Below are 26217 nucleotides of genomic sequence, written 5' to 3' on the forward strand. Positions count from 1 at the left end.
TGAGAGGACGGAGGAAGAAAGAAACAAGAACTGGTTTGTTGTCAGAGCGGCTGAAACCCACAGCTCTGCTTTTGAACCTAAAACTCAAAAGGTCAATTACTTTGAGATATTTTTGGCAACAAAGCTTATTTCCAAAAAGTGCGCCAGCCAGCGTGTCACCACTATACTGTGCCATTTGATATTGTAATAGCAGCATGGTGCCGTCGGGTCTACTCTACACCAATGGGAGCAATGACACGACACTTGGACCAGACTGGATTCGCTCCACCTCCACAGGGCAACGACCGCATCACTCAGGTCTGTCCAAGGAAAGGGAATTAGGATAATCAAATATAAAGACTTGGACTTTGTTTTTATGTAATAAGACGAATTTAAGTAATACCTGAGTGAAACTGTTGGACTGCTTTTAGCTTTTATTGCTTATCAGCCCTGATGGTGGCCACAAAATCTGGGCACAGGAAAGAAGGATTTTTTTTTTTTTTTTTAGAAAGTGAACTTTGTGCAGATTGTCAAACTTAAATTGTAGTTTGATAGATGACACCAGACAGCTTTATATGTACATGGAAGCTGCTTAAGTTATCTTGAATGGCTTTATTTATTTATTTATTATTTATAGCTGCAACTATCAGTAAAATTAACAGCGTGGTCAAAAAGTCTGTTTTTAATCAATTTTATTTATTTATTTTTAATCTGAAAGAGGAATTCTGACAATAATTTCCTTTTTAAGAGAATATATATATCGTATATTAGTCTATATTAGTCCAAAGAATCCCAGTTTCCACAGAAATAACTAAAATCTGAGACTAGTCAATGTTTCTCTATGATCCTAAATGAAAAAGTCTATTGAATGTTTAATTTTCTATTTACTTTGCCATTATTAGTTTGGTGGGAGCTTTACTTTTGCTATTTAAAAATCATAAAACACTAAATATTTAAAGACGGGAAGTTGAACCTTCAGATTAAAGTCAAATATCAAATGAAAATGAAAAGAAAACACTAAAAAGAAAACAAAAAAAACACGGAATAGTTGTCCACAGTTATCTTTATCATCGCCATCCTTAGGATTTTACATCTGAGCAACACATGACGCAGAATAAAAGCACTTCAGTAGAAGCAAAGCTCTTCGGGGGGGGGGGACCTGCAGGCGATTGGTCGAGATGCTTTTGGGAACGCCCAGTGCGACGTGCTGGATGTGTTGTGGGAACGAAGACGGCGGAAGTACAGATAAAAGAACAGAAATCACTTTTCATCACTCTTGCTCCTTCTCTCTCTCTCTCTCTCTTTTTTTTTTCTTTTTACATTTAAGACTAGAAATGATGAAGGCACTTGAAAATGACAAGGAAATAGAAAAATGTAAACCATGCTTTGGTGTTTCATTTTTTACCTCTTTACTCAGGATTTCATTTGACTGTTCTTTTGTTTTCAACAAAACACACAAATAGGGTAGATAATAAAACAAAATTTAAATCATACTCTTTAAACTAATATAAGGAAAATCACATTTCTGTGTGAATCAATTATAACTAAACTAACTTTTTATTTATTTATTTTAGATTTGTAGTCAACGCCATAAAGTGCATCTTTGGATGGATGTGAAAAACAACACTGAATGGAAACGCCATTGACTCTTTCAGTCTATTACTGATTGATTTGGGTTACGCTCAGACATATTGCTCCCAAATTTTAGACCGCAGTCTGGACCGGAAAAAAAAAACAAAAAATAAAAATGACGCAACTAAAAAGACATCAAACATAAACCAACACTTAAAAATGATCTCTGTGCGTTCTGCTTCCCTAAAGCATTTTAAGACTAAGGCACATTTCAGTACACGTGGCGAATGTAGCACCTTCTCTTGAACAGTTAAAAATTATTATTATTTATCACCGAATATTTACTTTGAACTGTGACGGGAACGCGTATATTTTAGCAACGATGGCTCAAAACCGTTAGCAGGGAACCAAACCGCAAACCCTTGGTAGAGATTTATTGTTAAGTGAAAAAGTCTGGATCTTAGTATATCGACTTAAACCTGGGTTATGGTCCACAGAAAGTCACTGCCACGTTCGTGCTAGTGATCATCGCAATGTTCAGACTGCGGTGTGGTTATTTACAGCAAAATATCAGTCAAGTTTAAGGGCAGTAATACTTAGAAGAGTGCTAGACGACGGCAGGAAGGGAACACCCGTCCTGATCATCTGAAAACACTTCCAGTAATAAAACGAAGCTGCAAGCAGGCACGTGCGGCAACTTGGTCAACAGCACAAAATCTTGCCAAATAGAAGAGGACGATGGAGGGACGAGGAAAAGAGGAAGAGAAACAAGAAAACCACTCTGCTGCTTGAAAGCAGATCATCGTGGTCCCACGCTGTGGTCTTCCTCTCTTGTTTAATTTAGTGTAATCCAGAAAGGTGTAATTGTCCACATTGGTCTACTGGGGTTTCAGGAAGGCTCTTATCATGAGTTTGTGCATATATATGTATATATGCATGTGTGTGTGTGTGTGTGTGTGTATATATCTGTGTGTGTGTGTGCTGCCTCTTCCAAAATGCCACGCTCACGTTCTTTGGCTTTCAGGTGAGGGCCCGTCGTCCCTCCTCACGCAGCCTCCATCTCTCACTGTCCAATCACTCCACCTTCCTGTGGTTGTTGTTGAGGTGGGCGTGGCCGTTCTGCACGTGGCCGTTTTTAGACTTCCGCTCGCGGCCGTTATCTTCGTCCTCCGTCTCCGTCTCCTCCTTGTCGCTCCGCTCGTCCTCGACGATGTCCTACAGAGGGAGGCAGAGGCAAACATCGTTACCAACCTGCATAAACATCGTTACCAACCTGCACAGGTGCGAAAAATAAAAAAAAGAGAGAGAGAGAGTTTCTTACGTTGCCCGGCAGGAATTTGATGACCATGCGCACGATCAGCGCCGCCCAGAAGATGTGCAGGATCTGCAGCACGAACATCAGCCCATTGAAGAAGTAGAAGCCGAAGAAGGGGCGGTAGAGACTCAGCGGATACACAGCCGTCGTGTGTATGATCCTGGACAAGAGGACAAAGGCAGAACAGAGAGGCCAGTCAGAGCCACCTACAGTCACCCTCAAAAGCCCATTGACAGAGGCCAGGAATGGAGACAGAGGCTCTGTTGTTGTTGTTTTGTTTTGTTTTTTTGTGCTTCTTTTAGCAAATTTGTGAAGTTTCCGCAAAACAAAACGTAAAAGTCTGTGCCTGCTTCAGTTAAACCTGCGCGCTAATAAACTGAATACAGCGAAATGAGGCGCCAGCAGCTCACGGCGTATCGTTTCACGGCTGCTTCCCACCTATGATGGCATTTGTGTCTTCCTAATGAATGTGTACAGTACTGCTATTGTGATATGCAAAGGAGGAGGGACGTTAGCCTCATTTGTTTTCCATTATTTGTCAAGCCGGAGTGGAGTGTTGCAGTGAGTGGCAGCGCTGACATATCGCACGTTACAACTTTTTTTTTTAAATGCCGACGAATAGCATGAAAATACACAAATTTTTTGGCCTGCTTTTCAATTTGTTCCTAATGAAGATGTCACAAATATATATTTTTAGAGAGAGAGAGTATTTTTTTATTTCAATAGCCCGTGAGCTCTTTCAACCACAGATTTGCATGTTTATCACAACTATGCATCTCTATGGAACGCTATAGAAGCCTATGTAAGCTATAGGAGACTCTGCTAGCATAGACAATGCATTAAGGTGTTTCATCTCATCTTTTTAAAAGCATTTTCTGCCACTTTTAAACATCTCACATTTTTGCTTTTTCGCTGAAAACGCTCACATATCACGGTGGCCCCCGAAAACATCGGCTGCAAGAAAACACTAGCAGCCAAATATGAATCAGAGACGGTTAAACATCTGGCCGGCTTTCTTATTCATAACTCAAATGTAACAGGAAGCCTACTGCTACATACATATATGTTCATATATCTATATGAATTTTGTTTTGTTTTTTTACCAGAAGGGGAGGATTACGAGGCGGGTGACGATGAATACTGCAGCGAACGCGGTGAAGATAAAGTTGCAGGTTCTTCTCCAGCCCGCGTAGTTGAACATTTTGGCCGACTGGAATTGAAAGATTAAAAGAAAAAGAGAGAGAGAGAGAGAGAGATCACGGTGTTAGAGTTGCCTTTATTCTCCTCTAGAGGGCAGAGAGTGAACGATGAGAGGAGCCCAGTGCTCTTAACTATCACGCTACTCAGCAGGGGAGCTTTAATATATATTTTTTCTTTACTATAAAAATATTAACTACTGTTTTAACTACTGTATTAATTAATAACACATTCAAGCCCTTTATGGTCTACCCGGTTAATATGTCGTCATACCTCCATTAAATAGTCGGAGGCATCATGCACCAACATGATCAAAGTCCCTGCCCGGATGTAGTTCACCAGCCAGGAGAAGCTGATGAGGGTGATGGTGGCCACATGATGAATTATCTGCTCTTTGAAATCCTGGTGACACAGAAAGAGATGATGTAAACTCCCAAACCTGCCAGTGTTTGGTCACTTATTGATGAAGCTGTAAAGATGGGTCACTAATCGACAGCGCTCGTCTGCTTGATGCAGTGTTTTTTTCTTTTGATTTGTTTTCTTTTTTACAAATGATTAACTCTCTGCACGCAGCAGATTACACAGTTTTAAAGCTATAAACTGGAAGTAAACACACACATACAGAAGGGTAAAAACTCAAAGTTACAAAGCCACAAAACAAAGTTACAAAACAAATCCTCAAACTGGACGGGGTGAATTTCAACACGTTCCAGAAAACTCCAGAAACGCCGCCGTTTAAGGCGTTTAAAGGATTAGCTCCTTGCATTTGTGGACCGCGGTTATAAAACGAGCCCTGTCACAAAGGCGGGCTTGAAGGTCGACCGGTTTTCACAACTACATTTCGACCTGCGGGATGCAATGGTCAACCTGTACCTCCACGGAGCACAAGATCGACAAAGATCCGGTCACTCATTAACCAAGAAAACATCCGAGGAGAGACATCACCCACTGGCTATGTTGGGCAGCCGCGCAGTCGCCATGAATTCACACAAAAAAAAGCGTGGAAAAGGAGTAGAACCGGACTTTTTTAATAAACGGTGACAGCTTGACTGTGCAGAAAGTCAGGACTTAAGCGGGAAATCAACATCCACGCCTCAAAATAAGCTGAACAGTGAGCGTCCGCTTGCGATGGGAGATTTCTGAGTGGATTTATAGTATAGAGAGCTAACACTCACCTTACGTTTGATGTCAGATGCTACGCTGAAAACCAGCGCGAGGTAGAAGCCCAGTTCGATCATGTAGTACCAGTACTGTGAAGGCAACAGCGGCTGGAAAAGAGCAAAAATTTAATTCATTCCAGCTGCTCGGTGCTTTAGCAAACAATTAATTAACTTAAAAGTGGAAGAGAAACCGGTTTCTGCTATGTGTGACGCATGTTTACTTGCACCTTAAAGCAAATAGGGGAATATGCAAATGAAGTGAAATTAGTTACCATCTTTGGGAAGTCCTCCCATATCTGCTTTATATCATAGAACCATGGTTTCTGAGGGGAGACAGATTATTAGAGTATTAAAGATGGCGGCCAACACAACACCACAGGCACTGTCATGCAAAGCGAGAACAAAATAAAAAATAAATCCTGTTTATAATAATCTAATACGATAGTCAACACATTTTATTGTTTAAAAAAGAAACAAGGATGGACATTTTTCCAACTACGTCATCACTACAGGTGTTATATAAAAGTATTTTATGTGTTTTGAAACTAGTCGAATGAATTTTATTTAAAGCATGCAGATTTTAACCGAGTACTCACATCGATTAGGACTGCCAGGCCAGCAAAGAAAGCAACAAGGTAAAAGGTAAATCTCCAACTGTAAGAGAACGCACAACCATGCGGTAAAGAATAATTTTACACAACACAAAGCAGGAAAAATATCCCATCTTACACCAACTATATGCAAACGTTAGCACAAAACGTTTATGTTTAAGGGACAAGTGCAAGACGTGCTGCGTTTAAAACGTCTGGAGAAAATTATAATTAATAGATATAAATACAAAAAAGACAAAAATAAATATCTTATCACTGGGGTTGTTTTACAACAGCCTTTCGAGAAATGCCTGCTCCTATTCTGTGGGTGGGACCGCTTTGACAGCCCGTGATGAAACAGCCATGGGTGCACAAAGGAACAGTTAAATACAGCATAATTAGAACGCACACGTCCCGTAGATGATGCTCGTGAAAAAGCTTTTACAAGAGCACGAGCAATAAAACGCTGTTACTGTTTCACCGATTAAACTGCTGCCGAGGGAGATTGTGGAGGTGCAACATGTTGTAGGTTTCTAGGTCGTTGAGATTGAAAGCCTCCGCGATAAAGGCAGGCCAGCAGAGCGGGCGTTCAAATCGGGATATTTACACGTTCCTTTAGAAAACAGGGAAGCAGCCCTGCTCTCAAGAGCTGCTGATGGAGGGGGAGGGGCATCAAAACGTGTGAATACATTTAATTGGCTGCAAAATGAGTACAAGCCTCCAAGTGCAGCATGGGGTCATCGATATTTCTAGATGGTTTCTGGTAAATCATAAACTCTAAAATACCACAAATAACCACAACTAAAAGCCTTTTTTTTTTGCAATAAATGGTACCAAACTGGCATATAGAAAGCATATAGCGTAAGACGTGTCATATATAAATATTTAAACACTCAATTTAAAATTCATGGAGACTTTAAGCACAGCTTTCTAACACTTTCAGCTTGTAACCTCTTAAAATAAGGCAAGGTTCATTCATGGCCTGTCGCTGGTTATACGGTTATAAACCTATTTAAATGTTTTTTACAAGCAGGTGGAGGTTAAATTATGAAGGCGCCCGAGACACGCATTTCTGTGCCCGTAATATCATCATTGAAATTTGTTTTGCAGGTGTAGTAAAGATTCCGTGACAACGCATCAGGACTTTGTTATTGGTCAAATATAATTTCCAGTCAAGGCAAATAATGACGATATCTGACGTTGACCCACCTGGCTTCCTGAAATTTTTTGAGCTTGTTGGGTCGTTCCTGGTTCCTCCGCCGCCTGAACCACCTCTGGACCTGTCGCACTGAACAGCCCGTCTGTTTACTTAGACTCTCTATGGAGCTCTGACAACAAAAGCACGGCAAAGAAAAGAAGGGTCAGCCCTGTATTCGGTGTCACGAAATGAGGTTAGCAAACTCAGGTGTGAAGACATGTTGTCATTCGTGTCTAAGCCATCTGGATCCTGTAATTATTAGATGGCTCGAGGTGCGCTACTGTCAAAGGTCATGCGATATGGATTCAACACCTCATCTGTGCAGGACGAGTACCTGTGTGGGATGCTTTGATGTGCTGCAGAAATAGGACTCCAGGATGGGATTTGGAGGAGCACAAAGGCGCTGCTTGTCACTCACTCCCAACAGAGAGGCCAGAGGAATCGCTACTGTCCTGGAAAGAGGAGAAGCGCACCGGGCTTATATATCACCTCACATTTGTCAGAATGATGCATGCAAATCAGGCAGGTAGAGGAGGGAGACAAGCAAATACTGTGACAAGTCACCGCCGGGAGATGACTCACCGCTCGAATATCTGTCTGATGACAAGGAAGCAGAAAGCAATGGGAACCGTAGCCCAGAGGTCCTGCACTTTAGGGTAGACTTTGCCATCGTGATCCGTCAAGTCACTCCAACCGTGGCCTTCAGGAAACCAAATCCAGTCGGCCCATATCTGCTCGCTCAGCCGTGACAACATCCTACAGACATAAGAGAGATTGGAGAGTTTTGTATCAGGCAGAAGGAAATTAAGACGGGTAATAAAAAAAATAATAATAAATGAGGTAAATACAGCAACTAAGTCAGCCGTGGCGATATCCTGAGAGGACAGAGAGGAAACAGAGAGGAATGAGTATTGATTGGAGGTTATTAATCACGCCGAGCATCTGCAACAGGCTTCTGGGCACTTCCTGCAGAAGATGAAGGGAGATAATAAAGCAAGGTTTTTTGTAATGCATCACAGAAGGCAATAAAATAAAAAGGATTCACGCGGGGCACTAAGGTTAGCTTCAGTCTTCCCAGCTCCTGAAAATACATCAGCCATTTCTGCACCCGGACGAGACATTTACTCAAACACGCGGTTTAAAGATGCGCCACATTCCCAACAGTTGACACGTTGAGCATCTCCAAAAAGGCCGACAGAAAGGTCAGAAAGACGAGCTTCCTCTGCAACATTTGAGTTACACTTGACAGATTTATCATAATAAATTCTCGCTGATTTATGACACACTGTGCATCTGAATTGGATTAAGGAAATTGCGTAATTTACACAATCTCTTGAGCAAGATGGCTCGTGATATTTTCTGGACTGACAGTTATTTTATTTCCACTATAACCTCTAGAGGAAACAGAACTACACAACTACAACTAAACTATTGTGCTGTGTTACATCGCACACTTTCAGTATTTTATGCTTCAATCTTCACATTAACTCCAGTTTATTTAAAACAGACAACAGCCACGTTATTCAAAGGGATTTCACAGAAATTGTGTCACAGTCAGCACATGAATTCCTGAGTTATGGCCTTGAAGGTGGTATGCGAGGACACAGTGACCTTTGCCCACTAAAATGTAATCACTGATACGGAGGGATAATAAATAAATAAAAATACGCAAAGGTGATGCAATAATAACAAATCACCGCTGCATAGTATGGAGAACTACACCGATCAGGCATAACATTATGACCACCTTGCTAATATTGTGTAGGTCTCCCTTGTGACTCATCAGAGAATGGACATGGGTCTTCTGAGGGTGTCCTGTGGTGTCTGGCAACAGGATGTTGTTAGTGGAGGGGCCTCTGTGGATCATCCCACAGGTACTTGATCAGTTTGGGATCTAGTGAATTTGGAGGCCAGGTCAACAACCATTTTTGTGTGTGTCTGTGTCTGGCTGCATCCTGCTGGGGATGGCTGCTGCCATCAAGGAGTGTCATTGCTATGGGGTGGGGGTGCCTGGTCTGGTCTAGGTGGGTGCTACATGTCTAAGTAACATCCACACGAATGAATGCCAGCTCCAAAAGGTTTCCCAGCAGAACACTGAATTGTCACAATTTGGTCAGTGTTATTCACTTTGCCTGTCAGTGGTTTTAATGTCGTGGCTGATCAGTGCATTCTCAAATTGAATCCAATAAAAAGGATGACATCAAACAGAAATATTTTAAAGCTCGAAGTAAAAGTTCTGCGCAAATCATAGTGCTCCACTGAATAGGAACTCCTGAATCTGTTTTGGGGCGGCTACTAAAAGGATTTCTACTTTAAATGACGAGCACGTGTCCTTAAGTTTTACAGAGACCTGTGAGGACACTGCTACATTAGTGGAGCCAACAAACAAGAAAAGCAAAGATGTTTTTCTAAAGAGGGGCTACAGAGAGGAAGAGACGGGAAGTAACGTGACAACCACTGATGAAAAAAGTCGCAGGTGATGCCGAGTGGGTGGCTACCGAGCTGAACTGACGCCAACGTTGAGATTTGTAAACATGATTTATAAATATGACACAAACACGGAGCTCCCCAAAGGTCGATAGCCCACGAAATACACAAGAGGGTTACAACCATACCAGGAAACTAGAGCCTTGAACCTCCACTTGGGACCTACTAGCAGCTACAAAGCAAGAGACAAGTGATTTGCTTTATATGCAGAATGGGGTTAAGACTTCCTGTATTTCTAAGGGTTGACCCTAGTATTTCCCAGTGTGTCCAACACTGTCGCCAGCTTTTCAGCTGAATCAGCACGTGCAATCAGTATTTGAGCAAATATTTTGAAAGAATAAATTGCAGCCTGATCAGTGTGATTCATGAGAGGCCAGCTCCGTACAGCAGTTTGCAGATTCTGATAGCTTCCCTGCTAATCACAGCTCCTCCAGTTCCACTTTGTGAACGGTAATAAACACAGACTACTGTCACCTGCTGCTTCAAAGAACCGTTTCCTATGTTCCTTTAGCTGTAGTCACTGTTGGGCGATCAAGTGCAGCTTCTTGGTCTAAACATAGACAACATGAGGTGACATCAGTCGACCTTTGTTGCCAGCAATTCTTTGATATCCGTTTGGTTTGTTCCTGCCTTAAGACTACAGAGAGCCGGTGCTGTAGAAGGAGCAGCACTACTAACACACTAACTCTTTTGTCAACAGAGTGCAGAGACAAGCAACAGATCTCATGTCAAATAAACTCGGGCGAGAACACTATTAGTCACTTGTGGATTTCACTACAAGATCACATCAGCAGATTCCGAGTCCGATTGTCGCACTTGACCTTTGTGTTTACCGTTTAGTGTGCGAGCGCATTTTCGATGCAAATCATTTAAGAAGGAAATTCAATTGCGAGTCTGGACTTTAACCTATTGTTACTCTGGTGTGAATGCCTTGTAACTTCTGCAAACTGCCTTCGCCTGCCTTGGTTTGTCTTCAACCGAATGGATGCCCAAGTTACGTCAACTCATCTTGAAGCACTAACGCTCAAACATCAACTTCTGAAGCTAATGAGTGTTCGGATTTTAGTAAACCGGCTTCCTCCGGTTTTGTCACCTCTCATGTCAGATCTGAAATAAACTCATCCTGTTTCTCGTAAAGTGTCCACCGTGCTGCCTAGCTGACGGCAGATCAGGTTAAGTCTTTTAAATTGAATCAGTTCTCTCCGGACAGAGAAACAGAGAATGGGCTCTCTGTGAGTTTTGGTTAAACACGTTAATGAGTGCAGGTTTATATTCAGTCCCGGAGCAAATTATAGGATTTGTGTCAACGTGCAAGAGAATTTTCTGTCAAACAGGGGGAACTGGAAACCGACCTCGGGGCTTCAAAAGCTCCCAGCTGTGCATCTTGCTTCTTAAATGTTAAGTACACATCTAGTGTGTAGTTAATCTAAACTAAACAACTTACACTACACAGAGCAGGAACTGAAACTTAATCCCAAACTGCCAATTTTACAAGCAGGAGAAATGAAAGTACGCACAGACGAGATGGAATAGAAAATCTTATGTCCCATTGGGGTTCATGTGTGACAGCTGAGTGACAGCTGCAGCCGCTCTTTTTTTATTTTTTGGAGCAGTGAGCTTCTAGTGGCATATGATTTCCTGAAGTGTTTTTTGACTGACAGAGATCAACAGCGAGCACCCAGCAGCTCAGTGGGTGCAACCTCCACGAGCTAAAGTACGCTTTAGACGAGCCTTCTTAACCGATCCCCTATCACGAAGACCAACTATGTGCGCAAGAACCGGTTTGTTGGATAATCTTCTGTTCCTGGAAAGACCAAAGTGGAGGTCCAGCGGAGATCTTTTTGGACCGCTGCATCTACGGTCTGATTGATGCTCATAACAAATGCAAGCATGGATTAGAACATGTCTATGCCCTCTCTATGCTTACACAAATTCACGTATTGCACTTTCATATAATCTGACCCAGATTAAAAACAAAGAGCCACGTTCCGTGCTGCAGAGGCCAAACCCAAGACTTTTAGCCTTTAGTTGTATTGAATCCAAGAAACTACACTAGTTTCCAAAACACAGCTCATTATCATCTTTCACTAGAACCTTTGTCTGAGCAATTTCAGCTCCTCATAGTCTCCATATCGCCACTTTGTAAGGAAAACTTACCTGCTGTGAGACACATTTTTTAACCAGTCTACAGTTGGTACTAATATAATTGGCGGTTTAGGCTTCTGCATCCATTTGGCGTCGTAGCTACGGCGACAGCGCAGACCCTACGCAAACCCTTACGTCGTAGTCTGACGTCCAACTCCCCAGAAATGTAACTACGCGACCGCACGAGCTGCGACTGGTCCGCTTGGTAGTGGTAGTAGTAGTAGCGTGTTTCCGCTTTAGTATTTCCGGCTGCTTCTCCGCCTCCGCAATTTTCAAACTGATTGATTTGGATCAATAAAGCTGGAACACGTTGAGGAAAGGTTAACTGAGGAGGTTTGGAGATACAAACGTTTGTATGACTCGTGTTCGGCAAAATTTCGGCAAAAGTTTCAGTCGACATTGTTGAAAGTGTAGCAGGAAGTAGAAACAAAAACGAACCCGACTGGCAAAAAAGGACACAGCGCCGACTCAAGTTTGGGTGGCGTTTTTATAAGGCGAGCGCACAAGTATAAACTGCTCACACTGGTGTAGGCGACGTTTGACCCTTTTGTTAGGCCTCGAGAAAACATACAGCAAAATATGTTTTAGGGAGCAACACTGACTTCAGATAAAATCCAAATAACTCCCCTTAGCACCTTTACATTTCTGCAGCCCAATATGATCTTGAATTTAAAAATACATATACATATAAGCAGCCCCGCGATAAGACTGCCGACCTGTCCAGGGTGTACCCTGTCTCTTGCCCGATGACAGCTGGGATAGGCTCCAGCGCCCCCGCAGCCCTTCACAGGACAAGCGGTTACAGAACATGAATGAATGAATGAATGAATGAATGAATGAATATATAAGCTGGTGACGTCTGGCCTCTCATGAGTCAGTGGCTGGGGCTATGTGTCATAACGAGCACATAAATTACATACTCTGCACACACTCTGACATATCTGCCATACCATGTACTACTATGACTATGTATGCACAGCACGCTCATTTCCTGAGCACACGAGAGACGTGTTTGCAGACTTTTTTGACCTTGTGGTCCTTGTTAAACACATTAGCACAACAATGACGCCAAAAGTCTGATTCACAATGGAGGGAGTTGGTCCACATTTTCCGAGCGGTTTGTGTGTCAGAGCGGGGTTGTGGTCGTTCAGAAGCAACGCCGACACATCTGAAACCCTGGCTGAATCTGAACTGTCATTTTTCCACACTTTTAAAGAGGCATAATATAGTTTTTACTGGCCAAGTAATGAAAATCATGACTCATAAACTGTTCTTTTATGTGTCAAATCTATAAAATTATCGTTTAAAGGGATTTTAGTAGAGTTTGCTTTCAACCGGAAACTCCTAGGACGGAGACTATCACGTGTTGCAGAGACTGTCAAGTCCTTGGAGGCAAATGTGGGATTTTGAGCCTTAAGAATAAGACAATAAAATGCTTAATTCAATCAGATGCACTCGCTTGACAATCACTTAGGTACACTAGTGAAAATGAATGCACTAAATCTCAGCTCCTTTAAGGTTGTGGTATTCAGCATTAGTTTAAAATAACTGGAGAGAGCTGTTGATTCAACTGTGTTTTCATTTCGGTGGCTGCAGTTTGTTGGTTTTGTGTTGAACTTACGCGCGTTTCCATTATTTTGACAACCCTATTTTAGTCAGCGGGCTGGGCTACATCACAGGGAACACATGTTACAGTTGAATCATCACCTCTCTTACAATAAACTGAACATTATAACAGTGATTGAGCTGAGATTTCGTGCAGGGGTCTTATATTGGAGTGCATTTGTTTTTTTCCACTGGTGTACCTATTAAAGTGGCAAGCGTGTGCATTTTCAATAGAGCTGCAGGACGTAGTATAATTTCTCCTTTCATTTTAAGTTCACCAGCCTGACTCTGCCTACGCTACTTGCGTAAACTCTTGCAGGGAGTGGCACCAGTACGCACGCGTGGCGCAAGCGGGGAGTCTCCCGGACATAGCGGAACAGCCAGTCTGACTCAGTGAGATGGAGCTCTGAACAAGTTTCACAATACTCACATTTACTCTTGTTGAATTACTACTTCAAAAGAGCGTTTACACGATTAACGTCGTCCGGACACAGCGCGCCAAAAAGCGAAAGTTGCCCCCAACTTCGCTTGGCGACATCTCCGCTTTACGTTAGAAAACTTCTGAGCGTAAATTGCACCCCAGGCGATATAAATGGCCGTTTTATCTTTTGCAAACAAGTCCAGTACTTCCCCCCACAGCGGACCGTTGGTGGTTTTGTCGGTTAAGCTCGGAAGCCTTTCAACGACCTTACTTTTTTATCTCGGTGTTCCTAAACAAACACCACAAACATCAGGACTAGGAACAAAAAAGGGGAAAAAATAATAATAAAGGAGGTGGCAGGCCTGTTTTAAGTTAGCCAGCTAAACTTTGATGTCTCTCAAGAGGGGATTTAGATGGAGCGAAGTTTGTTGGTGCGTTAAAACTTGAATCATCTCCAGTTTCTGTCTAAAAATAGCAACCGAGCCGCGTGTGCGTCCGAGAATGAAGCGCACGATTTTTTTTTTTGATTTTTTTTTTGTCGAGGTTTTCTTTAACAATCCTAACTTGAAAGCATCGCCCATCGTGTAACGGTGCAGTCCTCTTACCTCTGTTCACCGTGTGCAGCCAGGTATATTGTAGTCTGAAAATATAAACCGGCTCCGATGCTGCTCCTTCTTCTTCTTCTTCTTCTTCTGTTCCTGTCGCCGCCGAGCGGTTTTCATGTAGTTCTCGCCATTAAAGACGCTCCAACTTGGGTGTTTGATCAGTGAGCAGCAACAATCCGCCTCCTTCTTCCCTTTCTTACCTCAGGTTCGCCACATTCTCAGAACAGGAGGAGAAAAAAAAAAAAAAAAAACTATGTCGCACTTTCTCCTCCAAAACTCTCCCCCAGTGTGGTCGTGACTATGAACTGACACAAAGCGGAAACACTTCACTTTTTTTTTTTTGCCCCCCTCTTCTCATCGAAGTTGTCTCCCCGTTGCCACTCAGCCGGGTGCTTCAATTGGTCGGATAAAGTGGATTTCATATAGTATGTTGAAAAAGAGGATGAGAAAGGGGGCAGGCTGTTTGAAGTGACGCGAGCTTCTGCAGCGTATGACGTGTGGTTAGTGCCGCTAAAACGAGAAGAGGCTCGTTCTCCACAGGGCAAACTAGGACACGTGCTTTCGGCTTTCATGTCATTCGCCGATCAGGCATAACATTATGACCACCTTTCTGTTAATATGTAGGTCTCCCTGGTGAGTCCAAAACAGTTGTGACTCATCAGAGAATGGACATGGGTCTTCCGGCGGTGTCCTGTGTTGTCTGGCAACAGGATGTTGTGAGTGGGGACCTTTGGGTCCCATGGGTTGAGGGGAGGGGCCTCTGTGGATCACGTTTGTTTCAGTGCATCCCATAGATACTTGATCAGCTTGGGATCTAGAGAATTAAAAGGTCAGGTGTTTTTCATATTTTTGCTAAACTGTTTTTGTTTTTGTGCCTGTGTTAGGCTGCATCTTGCTGTCATAAAGGACTGCCATTGCTATAGGGTGGGGGTGCCTGGTCTGGTCTAGGTGGGTGCTACATGTCTAAGTAACATCCACATGAATGAATGCCAGGTCTAAAAGTTTCCCAGCAGAACACTGAATTGTCACAGGATAAGTGGTCATAATTTTGTGGCTGATCAGTGTGCATTGTGGCGGCGTTAACACATTGAGACTGGTGTTTAGTATTGCTACTTTACTATTTTAATAGACAGAAAGAGACTTTATTTATCCCATGTGAAATTTGATATCCATGTATCATGATTACTCAGAGACGGAAGGAATTACAGTCAGTGCCGGGATTCAGATGTCAGGGAGGAGTGGAGGGTGGATCTGACTCAGAGCTTGAGGATTTCTTGTCAAACACTCCTGACCAGACATGTCTGCAAATTAAAGTGACCACCAGCACACTGATCAGAAGTAAATTTAACTAATAACTTCATATTTGTTTTTCATTGAAGTTGGAGGTTTCTTTGGAGCCAGCACCTAGTGGCCATTAGTGGTAATGCAGTTCTGAATTTGCCTCAGCTCATTTAAAGTACTGCGGGACTAGATGCCGTAACTTACGCACATAGATAGCGCCGGTGTGAGCCATTTATACTTGTGTGCTCGTTAGTCTGGCTCAAACACCTCTCAAACGCTAGTCGCCGCTGTGTATTTTTTTCCAGTTGGGTTCATTTTTGTTTCCACTTCCTGCTTCACTTTCAACAATGTCGACTGAAACTTTCGCCGAAGACAAGTCATACGAATGTTTGTATCTTCGAACCTCCTCAGTTAACCTCTCCTCGATGTGTTCCATCTTTGTTGATCCAAAACAATCAATTCGAAAATTGCAGAGAGATGGAGAAGCAGCCGGAAATACTAAAGCAGAAACACGCTACTACCAAGCGGACCAATCACAGCTCTTGTGGTCCACGTCGCCGCGACACATAGTTACATTTCTAGGGTTAGCGCTAGGGTCTGCATATGCTCTGCGTTAAATCGCTATAGCTTCTGCGACAATTTAACTCAGTAGTCTAAACCAGTGGTTTTCAAAGTGGGGGCCGCTAGGGGGGCCTCAGACAATTGGAGGGAAGATAAGAAAAAAAACTGCAAAAATAAAATAATATAATCTAATTATTTTCAATCATTATTATATTATTATATAGTGAATACAATAAGAAAAAACATTCTAAAAGTTGATGTTTCTTTACATATTTTGTGGCATTGTCTGTGGGTTTGCAAAGGGGGTCCTCGGCCAGAAGCTAATGCTGTTTGGGGGGCCTTGGCATGGAAAAGTTTGGGAACCCCTGGTCTAAACCACCTATAAGAGTTGAAGGCAGTGTCCGCTTCTTTTTCCAAGCTACACTCCATAGGATTACACTTCACATTTTTGTGATTCCAAACTACAAACATATTGTATGCTTTCCTTATCTTATCATTGCATGTAATGCATGTACCCCCCCACCACCACCACCCAACATTAACAATGTAGTTTCTCGGTCTACAGTCATCTGTGCGTGTTTTTTCTTGTCAAATTCCAGCGTTAGCGGAACACACTGACTTGGTTTTTTGTGTTTGTGGCACTAATCGCCCCTCATATCTCCAGACATACCAAAGCAGACCAGGGCGTGCTTGGACACATCAGACCAAACCCAAAATGCTGTGGCAGACCGACTCAGTGCAGCTGTGGTTACACACTCGTCAGCCTCTTCTGTCTTTTTCGTATCTGAGCTCAATATTCATGCGTGCACAGTCATCAGATATCATCATGGGACCTTGAGGGAATGGCTTAATAAAACTATGTCTGTTTCTAATGCAGATTACACATATAGTTGTGCTCCACTTAGCAATGACAGTTCACTCAAAGCAGCCTGTATTAAAAATGAAAATGTTTCCATGATTTCTTTTTTGAAACATTTGGTCGGTTTGGTTTTAAATTCAACCACAACTTGAGCCAGATGTTTTCCACTTTCCTCAATACTTGTTCAGGCCTATAGAGAGCAGCAAATACCCCAGAATAGCTAATAGCGCCACACTCAACCTTTGTCTACATTTTCTGTTGAACCAAAAAGACAAAACAAAAGAATCTGAATTTTTGATTTGCTTGATTTTGCACTGAAAAAAAGAAAAACAACTCACACGTCGCCATTTTTTTTCTAAACTGTACTTTATTTTCTTTTAAAGACATATGTTTTAAAACAGCGATTGTAGAGAATAAATAAAGAAACATGTTGTTGTTTTTTTTTTGTTGTTTTTTTTTTACTTCCATAGGTACATTTATGCAATTAAAAACTCTATAATAAGTGTGTGTTTCTCATCTTGAAGACCACAGGAATCCTCTGGTTTTTGTTGTTTTCTTTTTTTCTCTCCTTAAATTAAAAAAGAAATTGTCACATCTCCCCCGCCCCCCCCTCCCTCGCCGTCAGATCGATTACCAAATAAATTAAACGTAAAAAATCAAGATAGAAAAATTCCCAGCCCTTCCTTCCGCTTGGTTAATTTTTAAAAGTAGTGGCAGTAGAGAAACTTAACGGGTGAAGCTTTTTTTTAAGTCCTCCGTTTTTAAACCAAGGTATGTACAGCGAGAGGAGATCCATTTCTCTTCCAGTTTAATTACCCCAGGTTTTTTTTTTTCTCTTTAATTTACGTATAAATAATAAAACTAACTCTACATAACAATATTACCAATGGTAATCATACAGAATAGTATTTTCTTTTTGCCTTCAACTGTGTAGACTGGCCTTGGACCACAAATCACACTATACAGTAGAACCCTGTTCAGTAGAATAACATCAGTGATATGCTTTTTCTTAACATGTATATCTTGTTGCCGACAATAGAGTATGTACATAATATATATGAATCCAGCTGTGGAATGATAGGAACTCTGGAGCACTTCTGATATTGCAAATGCTGATTCTGTGAATGTATATCTTGCTGATATTACTGCTGTTTTTTGTTTTGTTTTTTTTTATTCTGTAAGCGCATGTCACGTGATACTGCTTTTTGTGAAGTGTCGCTCCTGTGCTATACGGTTGGTCAAACAACCAAAAAAGGCTGGGACATCCCCAAGTGGTTTTCTTGATTGAACTCTTAGGTTTTCCTGGAGGTAAAGAAGAAGAAGAAGAAGAGGAGAGAGAGAGAGAGAGGGGGAAAAAAAGAGAAAGCACAGAGCATTTTAAACCAAATCACAGAAATGAAACACATCCATTTAAGACTTTGGAAGTGGAGTGGTGTCTGCAATACACACTGCTTGCACTGATGCCTCAGGGGGAGGGGGGGAGTCTCAGTAATCAACTAGTGTCCATGCAACTGTAATAGTGACATACTGCTGCAAGTGAATGCACGTTCTAAGAGAATAGTCTGTCATTTCTTTTGGCAGGCAAATTAATTCAGAACATGCACAATAGGAATTCTGGTAGGGGGGGGTACACCGTCCAAATTTTAGAAAGCAGATAACTTTGCATTGTGTTTTGAATAATATTCGTGTCGTTCGCTAAACTGTACCGTTTCCCTGGGATATGATTTTTGCATTTCAAATCACGCACCGGGTAGTTTATTTGTGATGCAGATCGCTGCAAACAGAGCATCTGCAGGTACCAGAAAATCTATGTGTGACCTTTTGAGAAGTATTTTTCATGCTGGTTTTGTCTAAATTTTATCACGCGTGCAGTAAATCCAAATTGTCTGTCCTTATAAATAAATATCAGATACTTTAAAAGCCCCTTAACATGCAGTTAGAAACGCTTTATCTCATAGAAATCCTGCTCTAATTTAACATATTCCAGTTATTTTGGGACACTTTACATTTCATATAATATATTATAAATATTTTTCTCAATGCAAACATTCATTATCAAGATCTGAAACAAGCTTCAAAGATATATGAGGTGCAAAATGGGAGAAAACTGCACGTTAAGGGGTGCTGGAACAGTTATAATGAGTATTTATTAAAGAGGTTTGTTTCTTGAGCTGCAAGGTGAGTTTACTAAATTGTACCTGGTGTGTTTTCCTGGCCGAGAAACCTTCTCAAATGTGGTTTATTTGATTTATTTTACAAAGAATAGATTAATCTTTCTTAAATAAGCAGACTTTTTTAAGGGGCGGCGACTGAGTTCGTACCTTTTCAGACTTATTAATGACCTGCAGATACTCTGTGCATGAGCCGCATCGTGAATTTCTAGGTGCTTCGAATATAATGCATACATTTTAGGGTTTTATTACTTGAATATTAACAGTATTTATTATAATTTCTTATGCTTTTGGAGTCCCAGAATTCCTACAGAGGAATGCAGTTCCTCAGTCAGCAGCACGTGTCACAGGAACCAAACAGCTTTACCCAAAACCTTTTAGAGTAAGGTTAGTGTCTCAGTTGGTACAACACTCACACACACACGTGTCCACATACGCACGGACATTATTCCACATCTACTCAACACGAAACCCTCACGCACAGATACGAGCGCACACACCTCGCCTTCGTCCCAGACACGCAAACACAGCCGTCCGTACACAAATACAATATCGTCAACCATATACAGGGGCACGTTCGGTGCATTTTCAGTCGCACAAAAACCAAACAAAGTTCAGGCACAAAGTCACTTGGAATTGAGTAACAACCAAACAAACAAAAAAAACCAAAAACCCCGCACTCACCGAAAACTACCACACCAACCAACTAAACAGAGGGGATGTGTAAGAATGATAATCATGACAGACAACAGAAAGGAAACTCAGCGAAACCAAAAAATAAAGTCTGAAAGAAAAAGATTCTACTGCATCCATATTTGATGGACAACGATCTGATTTAGCTTTTAGCGCTGAAGCTTTTAGAGGAAATATTAAAAAAAAAAAAAGAAAAAAAAAGAAAACGGCATGTCATGATAATCAATTACTTACAGATGCTGAGGTAAAGTGACAATTATTGATCAGTGTTTGCAAGGATTAAAAAACCAGGACAAAATAATAAGAGGAAACTCACAACGCACCAAACACAGTTCATGGTCGCCACAGTAACCCGCCATGCAGTTGAGCATGGTGAATCAAGGCAACGGCCCAAAATAAAAAAATAAAAATAAAAATATATATTGCTAATGGCAACCATCACAGGCAATATCGCCACAGCAACCAACACAGGCCAATTAACTTACAACGCAGTGAGAAGGAAGGGGGAAGGTTTTAGCGGTTGCTAGGCAACCGTAGCCATAGCGACGCACGTCTCCACGATATATGTATGGACGGGACAGTCTTGAGAGTGGTGTGATGTTTTTTTCAGGAAAAATGGCATATGGCACAGCACAAAAACAATAAATGAAAATAAAACAAAAAATTAATGACGGACAGCAGTTGGCATTCAACCCTGCGACAGAACACTGGTTAGACAGAACATCAGGAGCGAGTAAAGATCTCAATCAAAGTGTCCCTACGTACTGAGCAAAAAAAAAAAGAAAAAAGAAAAAGAAAGAACCACTTTTACACAACAAAGGTATCTTCTGATCCCTGAAATGTATTTCAAATTGATGGTATTTTTAGTGCTGCCACCCCATTAAAGTTAATCTACTGTAGGGTTATTGACTCCTTCAGTTCCACATGAAAGACAGCCCTTTAAGTACCGAGGCCCCAATTACTCTCCGTCTCCTTAACTTGCACACACATTTCCAGCCGTCTATCAATCCCACCCCGAGCCCTTCACATCTCCCCGAAACGTGTCGACGTGCAGCAACTCACCTCCTTCAGTAAGGCCTGTTTGCGTCCTTGGGCCTCTTCAGCTGCACCTTCAGTCTCTTCATGCCGATTTGGAAGCCGTTCATGGCCTGGATGGCAGTCTGGGCGCTGGATGGGTTGTCGAAACTCACAAAACCTGAGAAGGAAAAGATTAAATACACAGTCTCTCTTGTAACAAACCAAATCCTCAACAGATAAAAGCCAAGTAATGTCCCCCACCGAAGCATTTGCTCTGGTTGGTGGCGCGGTCAACAAAGACCTTGGCGGAGATGACATTTCCAAAGGGGAGGAACATCTGCAGTATCTCAGAGTCGGTGAACTCCTGCGGCAGGTGGTAGATGAAGATGTTACAGCCCTCGGGGCCTGTACGCAAAGACAGCAGAGAGACACAGATGTAACATGCCAAGACATGACAGCATAGGCAACCAGTATACAAACAGTTAGTGGGAGGATGATGATACATGACAAGCTAGGTGTATGAATATGAAAAACGCCATAACAGAAGATAAAATCAGTAATTAAGATCAGTTTAAAGTAATAGTTGTGTCTTATAGTTATGAATAGTTAATTTTCTTCTTTCTAAGGCAAGCTAGCTGCTTTCCCTGGTTTCCTATGTCTGCGCTAAGCTAAGCTAACCGACTGCTAGCTCAAGTTTGACATTGATTCCCAATGCTAGTCTTAGCTAATCGTCTCATCTGCTTCACTTTCACCAAGAAAACAAGAAATAAGCCAATTTAACTGTTACTTTATGAACACTGGCATTAAAGGTTCATATCCATGACTTTTTATTTATGTATGTTTTTTATTTTTACCGCCCCTTTTCAAACTCATGTCACACAGGGTCGGATTATTGGATGGAATATCCTTTTAATATATTGACTGCTGATCATTTTATCAGACAGTTATCGGGAAGTATTAATATCGCTGCTGTGTAATGCAACATGATCTGGAAAGCTTGCATTATTTATGATTACACCGACACGTGATCACAGTTTTTATCTTCACTGATAAGCTATGCGATTCCAATGAGTTCTACAAGTCATTTGTGTATTCACTAGAAATAAACCAAAACTGTTCAAACAGATAAAGTTGCGGCCACTTTTTACAACAAAAGCACTGTTTGGCGGTTATCTGTGACACCGAGTAAAGCGTGATACGTGGCAAATGATCTAAACACTCGAAACCACTGGAATGTTTCTTTAAGATATGATTATTCCAGAGTCGTTCACGGCTCTTTGACTTTACCTTCTCTTTGCTGCAGCTGCTGCGGCTGCTGCGGCTGCTGAGCCACCAGCGTGTGCTGGTGGGGGAAAGGCTGTCCCACCAGGCTGTAGGCAGCGGGGTAGGTGGCTGACGGGGAGGAGGAACAGGTGAGCGGAGATCAACCGTGAGGCAGGCAAGAGCCAACTAATCCTTTCATTTGACTCAAAACAACATCCGACAGAGCCGCGTCCTCCACCTACAGATCTGCTAAATCTGGGAGACGCTTTGCATACAGTTTGCGGCGTGTGACTCATGCGATCGTGCTGCAAGTTATTTACATTTTGCGAGACATGTGCATGTTATGTCTTCGGAGGAACACATCTACTTTACACATGCAGCGCTGAGTCTAACGTAGCTGCTTTTCATTATGTTATATAAAATGTTCTGTATTCCCATTTCACAGCCTGAAAGGTTATTTCTAGGAACTAACAAATGCAAAGTCCTGTGGTCAGATCACATTATGAAAACATGAGTTTATAAGCACATCTGTACATTTTCTTTTTCTCCTACAAACACTGACACTTCTACCCGCAAAGCTTATTCGTGATATCATGAATCAGCCGCACTGCTTAATAAGATCATGGTATTATTCATCAGTAGGAGTAGTAACACAAGGGCAAAGCATTTCTGCAAATAACATGGCCTGTAATGCTCACCTGTGTAGTGCTGCATGCCTGTATAAGCCTGCTGCAGGGGGTCCAGGACAGGACTCTGAGCTGTGACACAGCAAACACACGTGGTTAGCGACTGCTTTAGGCCAGAAAAAAAAAGTATCCTGTATGCTATTTTGGGCGCATCGGTACGCTCCAAATAACATTCAGCGCTTTCATTTCGTTTCTTCTTAATTAGGCCCACGCTGTTGCACATAACAAGCAGGAAGCCTGTGAATCTGTGGAAGGATATCATGATACGTACCTTGATAGGCATGGACCCCGTTAGTGTACAGGGTTTCTGTGCCCGACTGGCCGTTGGGTGGGGCTTGCACGGAGGGGTAGCTGTTCACTGCGATGGGCGGAGGCAGAGCAGGGACAGGTGTGGCTGCGATGGAGGGCGGAGTGCTGGTACCTGCAGACATTTTGATGGAAAGGCATGAGTTTGTTCATATATAAAGGCCCCTGAAACTTGTTTTCTCAAGTGCAAGAAATCTGTTAGTGATGGGGTTTCACACGAACACAATTCTCTGACAAAGTTACACAGAGATTTGTGTATTTATCTCTATTAAGTCTGCAACGTGGGCTCTGTGTGGTGAAGAAGGTGATACTTCCATGCACCAATAAGAGCATTTGAAGAAACTGTAATGACATTTGGTGCACAGTGGGGATGCCTCAATGCTCCTTTGTTTTTTCATACATTCGTCCACGTGACAAATGCTGATTGTCTCTTACTCAAGTGAAAAGGTTGTCCAGTATCGGACGGACACAAAATATTAGATTAGAGCATCCCTTGAGTGTAGTTTGGCTGATTTCAATCAAATGTTTTGCTTCAGTTTCTGAGTAAAAAATCACATTTACGGGATCTTTTTTCCAAGAGATTGAACATTCATATTGTTTTTTTAAAAATCTCATATGTAAAGCCAGATTAGGCCTTATCTATAATATAAAGTATCAAAGTAAACGGGTGCAATCTACTCTAACTCTCTTACTGGATTTTATACGTTAAAGGTAAATACTAAGACGGCTATGGAATGACAAAGGAAAAAAACTACAGAATAGATGTTTGTAATTTTGTCCTCCCAGGTCCACCTCTCCTTGCGTATCTGTCCTCATATTTCAGAGCAGAAATCTAATCAAGGCCGGCCGGGGCCAGACATCTCTGCCTCTCATTACCTGAGGACGGGGTGATGGATGCAATCGGCGTGGCAATGATGCTGCTGGGGTTGAGAGCGGCGAGCTGCTGCATCTGGACCGCCGCCACCGTGGCAACGGGAGAGAGGTAGGCCGACTGCGCCACCAAGGCCTGCTGCTGCATCAGCTGGAGGGAGAGAAGAGAAGGAGTCAGGAAGGGAGTGTTTTTTAACGTAATGTCATTGTGTCTGCTTCCTCTCTGCATCAGACGTTTAATGAGGAATGTGTGAGGATGTGTGATTTCCAGTATTAGCTAGCTCAAATCACGTGATCCAGCCAGAAAACATTTAACGTGTTTAATGCAGTCGAGACCAGACTCGATGAGGAGCCAATATGTCCTCGGTGACCTCCTCCTTTTATTTTTTTAAAGCAGTGCAGAAGCTTTGTTATCTTCCTGATCAGCCATTACGGCCAATTAAGGTCTAAAAAGTCTGGATTTTAAGCATGAAATTAAATTACGCAGCTGCTTTTGCGTCATCTTGAGTCTACTTGCTTAATTAAAATTCCTATCTTGAATCTTTAGATTCATTTTTTCACTAAATTGTATATCATCACTATAAATCAACACATCCATCTTGAGTAAAAAAACGCTGTCAGGCCTCTTTAAGCGTCTCAGATTGAACAAATATAAATGAGGCAAATCTAAAACCATCTCCAGCGAATGGTCAATTAGCAAACACGAGGACTGCGATCTCGCTTTAATTCGTTTTCGTCTAATTCGTGGTGATTTTTCAAATTGAAATAGGTTTCGTCGTCGGCCTTTCGCTTCGGTGATTTTATTGCAACTCGAGGAAAACACTGGTTAGTTCCGACGCTTTCTCTTCCGCTCACCGGACGAGTTGCCGGTTGTCATGTAAATGCTCTTAACAGACAATCAGCATGCACTCGGAGGGATAAAGTTACACAGGATGTCCCCCATTAGTCTGTTTGCAGGCTTGCATGCATGTTCACACATCATGCAGGCTGCAAGATCCTTATCTATATGTCCTCCCAGCATGTAATTAAGGCTCGATGCAGATTTAGTTAGCAGAGAAAGAGTTTGCGGAAACAAGCATAAACAGAAGCCTGACTTTATCTTCTCTGTGTGTACTTGCAAATATTTGCTTAGTGCAAAGTGTGTTTCTAGAGACGTGTGTCTGTGAGTGTGTGCTGCTCACGGCCTGTGTGTAGGCGTTGTAGGCCCCGAGGTGCAGGGTCATGGGACTGATGACTCCCAGCTGAGAGGCCACCTGCTGCATCCGCCTGAGTCCTCGCTCCTTCTCCGAATCGGCAAACTTCACCACCAGGCTGGACGAGGCGCCCTGCGGAGGAAACCCAGAAAATCGTAACTCCATCTGTCAGGAGATTTTCACGTCAGCTCAGGATCACAGTCATCACTCCACAATTAGACAAACCGATGCTGTGGTGCTGCGGCGCCCTGCTGAGATGTCTCCAACGGCTCAATAAGGTAAAAAAAAAAAAAAAAAAGATTCATACTTTCAGCTGCCCTGCTTCTTCTTCTGCGCCTGAGCAGCTTGGCCGCCATCGAGACCGAAAAGATACGAATTCACAGGTTCATCCAGGTATCTTGCAGGATAATATCACGGTGGCTGTCCGCCAGCTGAAGCTCAGCAGGAGCTGAGTAACGCAGCATAACAATGATACTTAAGAGAATCCACCTTTTAGAGTAGCACAGTCAGAGCCTAGACCTTAACCCAATAGAAGTGCTGCGTAATGACCTCCTTGAGGGTATACTGCTGAGCTGACTCAGTTCTGTCAGGAAGGGCTGATTCATACCTCCCAGAAACACAAGTTTGAGGTTAGTGCCACCAAAGAACGTCGACTGCTTATAAAATCGGATGATTCCCTCACTTTTTCCACCAGAATATTATTAGTTGGGTTTAATTAAGACAGGACAAATCACAAATTACATATTTCTTGCCTTGGTTAAATATAAATTTTTGACAAAAACTCAGTCGTCAATCACACTAGAGTAAGACCTTCAGTAGGGGGGAAAAAAAAGGTCCTCTAAAAAAAAAAGTCCTCTATTGTGTGTGTGAGTGTGTGTGGAGGAGGGGGACAGAAATGAGAAGTGGTGACTATTAGCTGAGTCACCATGTTGGGCGTCCAAATTACTGCATTCGGAGCATCTGAGTGCGTCTGTTTGATTTATTTGGATTTACGTGTAATCGCGCGTGTGTGTGTGTGTGTGCATCTACGCGAGTGTGTGTAG

The 26217-nt window shown here is 42.3% G+C and overlaps 2 protein-coding genes across 4 annotated transcripts in view; both read right to left on the reverse strand.

Moving 5' to 3' along the window:
* Window positions 1–1024: 1024 nt before the first annotated feature.
* Window positions 1025–14684, reverse strand: cers2a (ceramide synthase 2a). Its single transcript, XM_084563508.1, has 11 exons — window positions 14275–14684; window positions 7594–7767; window positions 7346–7463; window positions 7023–7141; window positions 5820–5877; window positions 5496–5546; window positions 5239–5331; window positions 4337–4465; window positions 3970–4076; window positions 2873–3026; window positions 1025–2766 (listed from the first exon to the last, which is right to left on the reverse strand). The coding sequence occupies exons 2-11, from the start codon at window positions 7764–7766 to the stop codon at window positions 2626–2628; spliced, it is 1143 nt and encodes a 380-aa protein (XP_084419634.1). The 5' UTR covers window position 7767; window positions 14275–14684; the 3' UTR covers window positions 1025–2625.
* A 2914-nt stretch (window positions 14685–17598) lies between these two features.
* LOC311501592 (CUGBP Elav-like family member 3) overlaps window positions 17599–26217 on the reverse strand; it is a 42154-nt gene continuing 33535 nt past the window's right edge. For all 3 annotated transcript variants that reach the window (XM_084563506.1, XM_084563507.1, XM_084563505.1), the window contains 8 exons: window positions 25163–25306; window positions 23988–24132; window positions 23077–23226; window positions 22818–22877; window positions 22144–22248; window positions 21118–21261; window positions 20902–21034; window positions 17599–18277 (listed from right to left, as the gene is read on the reverse strand). In XM_084563506.1, the coding sequence (XP_084419632.1) occupies window positions 20907–21034; window positions 21118–21261; window positions 22144–22248; window positions 22818–22877; window positions 23077–23226; window positions 23988–24132; window positions 25163–25306 (876 nt within the window). In that variant the 3' untranslated portion in view covers window positions 17599–18277; window positions 20902–20906. The remainder of the gene's footprint in view (window positions 18278–20901; window positions 21035–21117; window positions 21262–22143; window positions 22249–22817; window positions 22878–23076; window positions 23227–23987; window positions 24133–25162; window positions 25307–26217) is intronic.

Source organism: Chelon labrosus (genome assembly GCF_963514085.1).
Source record: "Chelon labrosus genome assembly, chromosome: 16".
Taxonomy (NCBI): domain Eukaryota; kingdom Metazoa; phylum Chordata; class Actinopteri; order Mugiliformes; family Mugilidae; genus Chelon; species Chelon labrosus.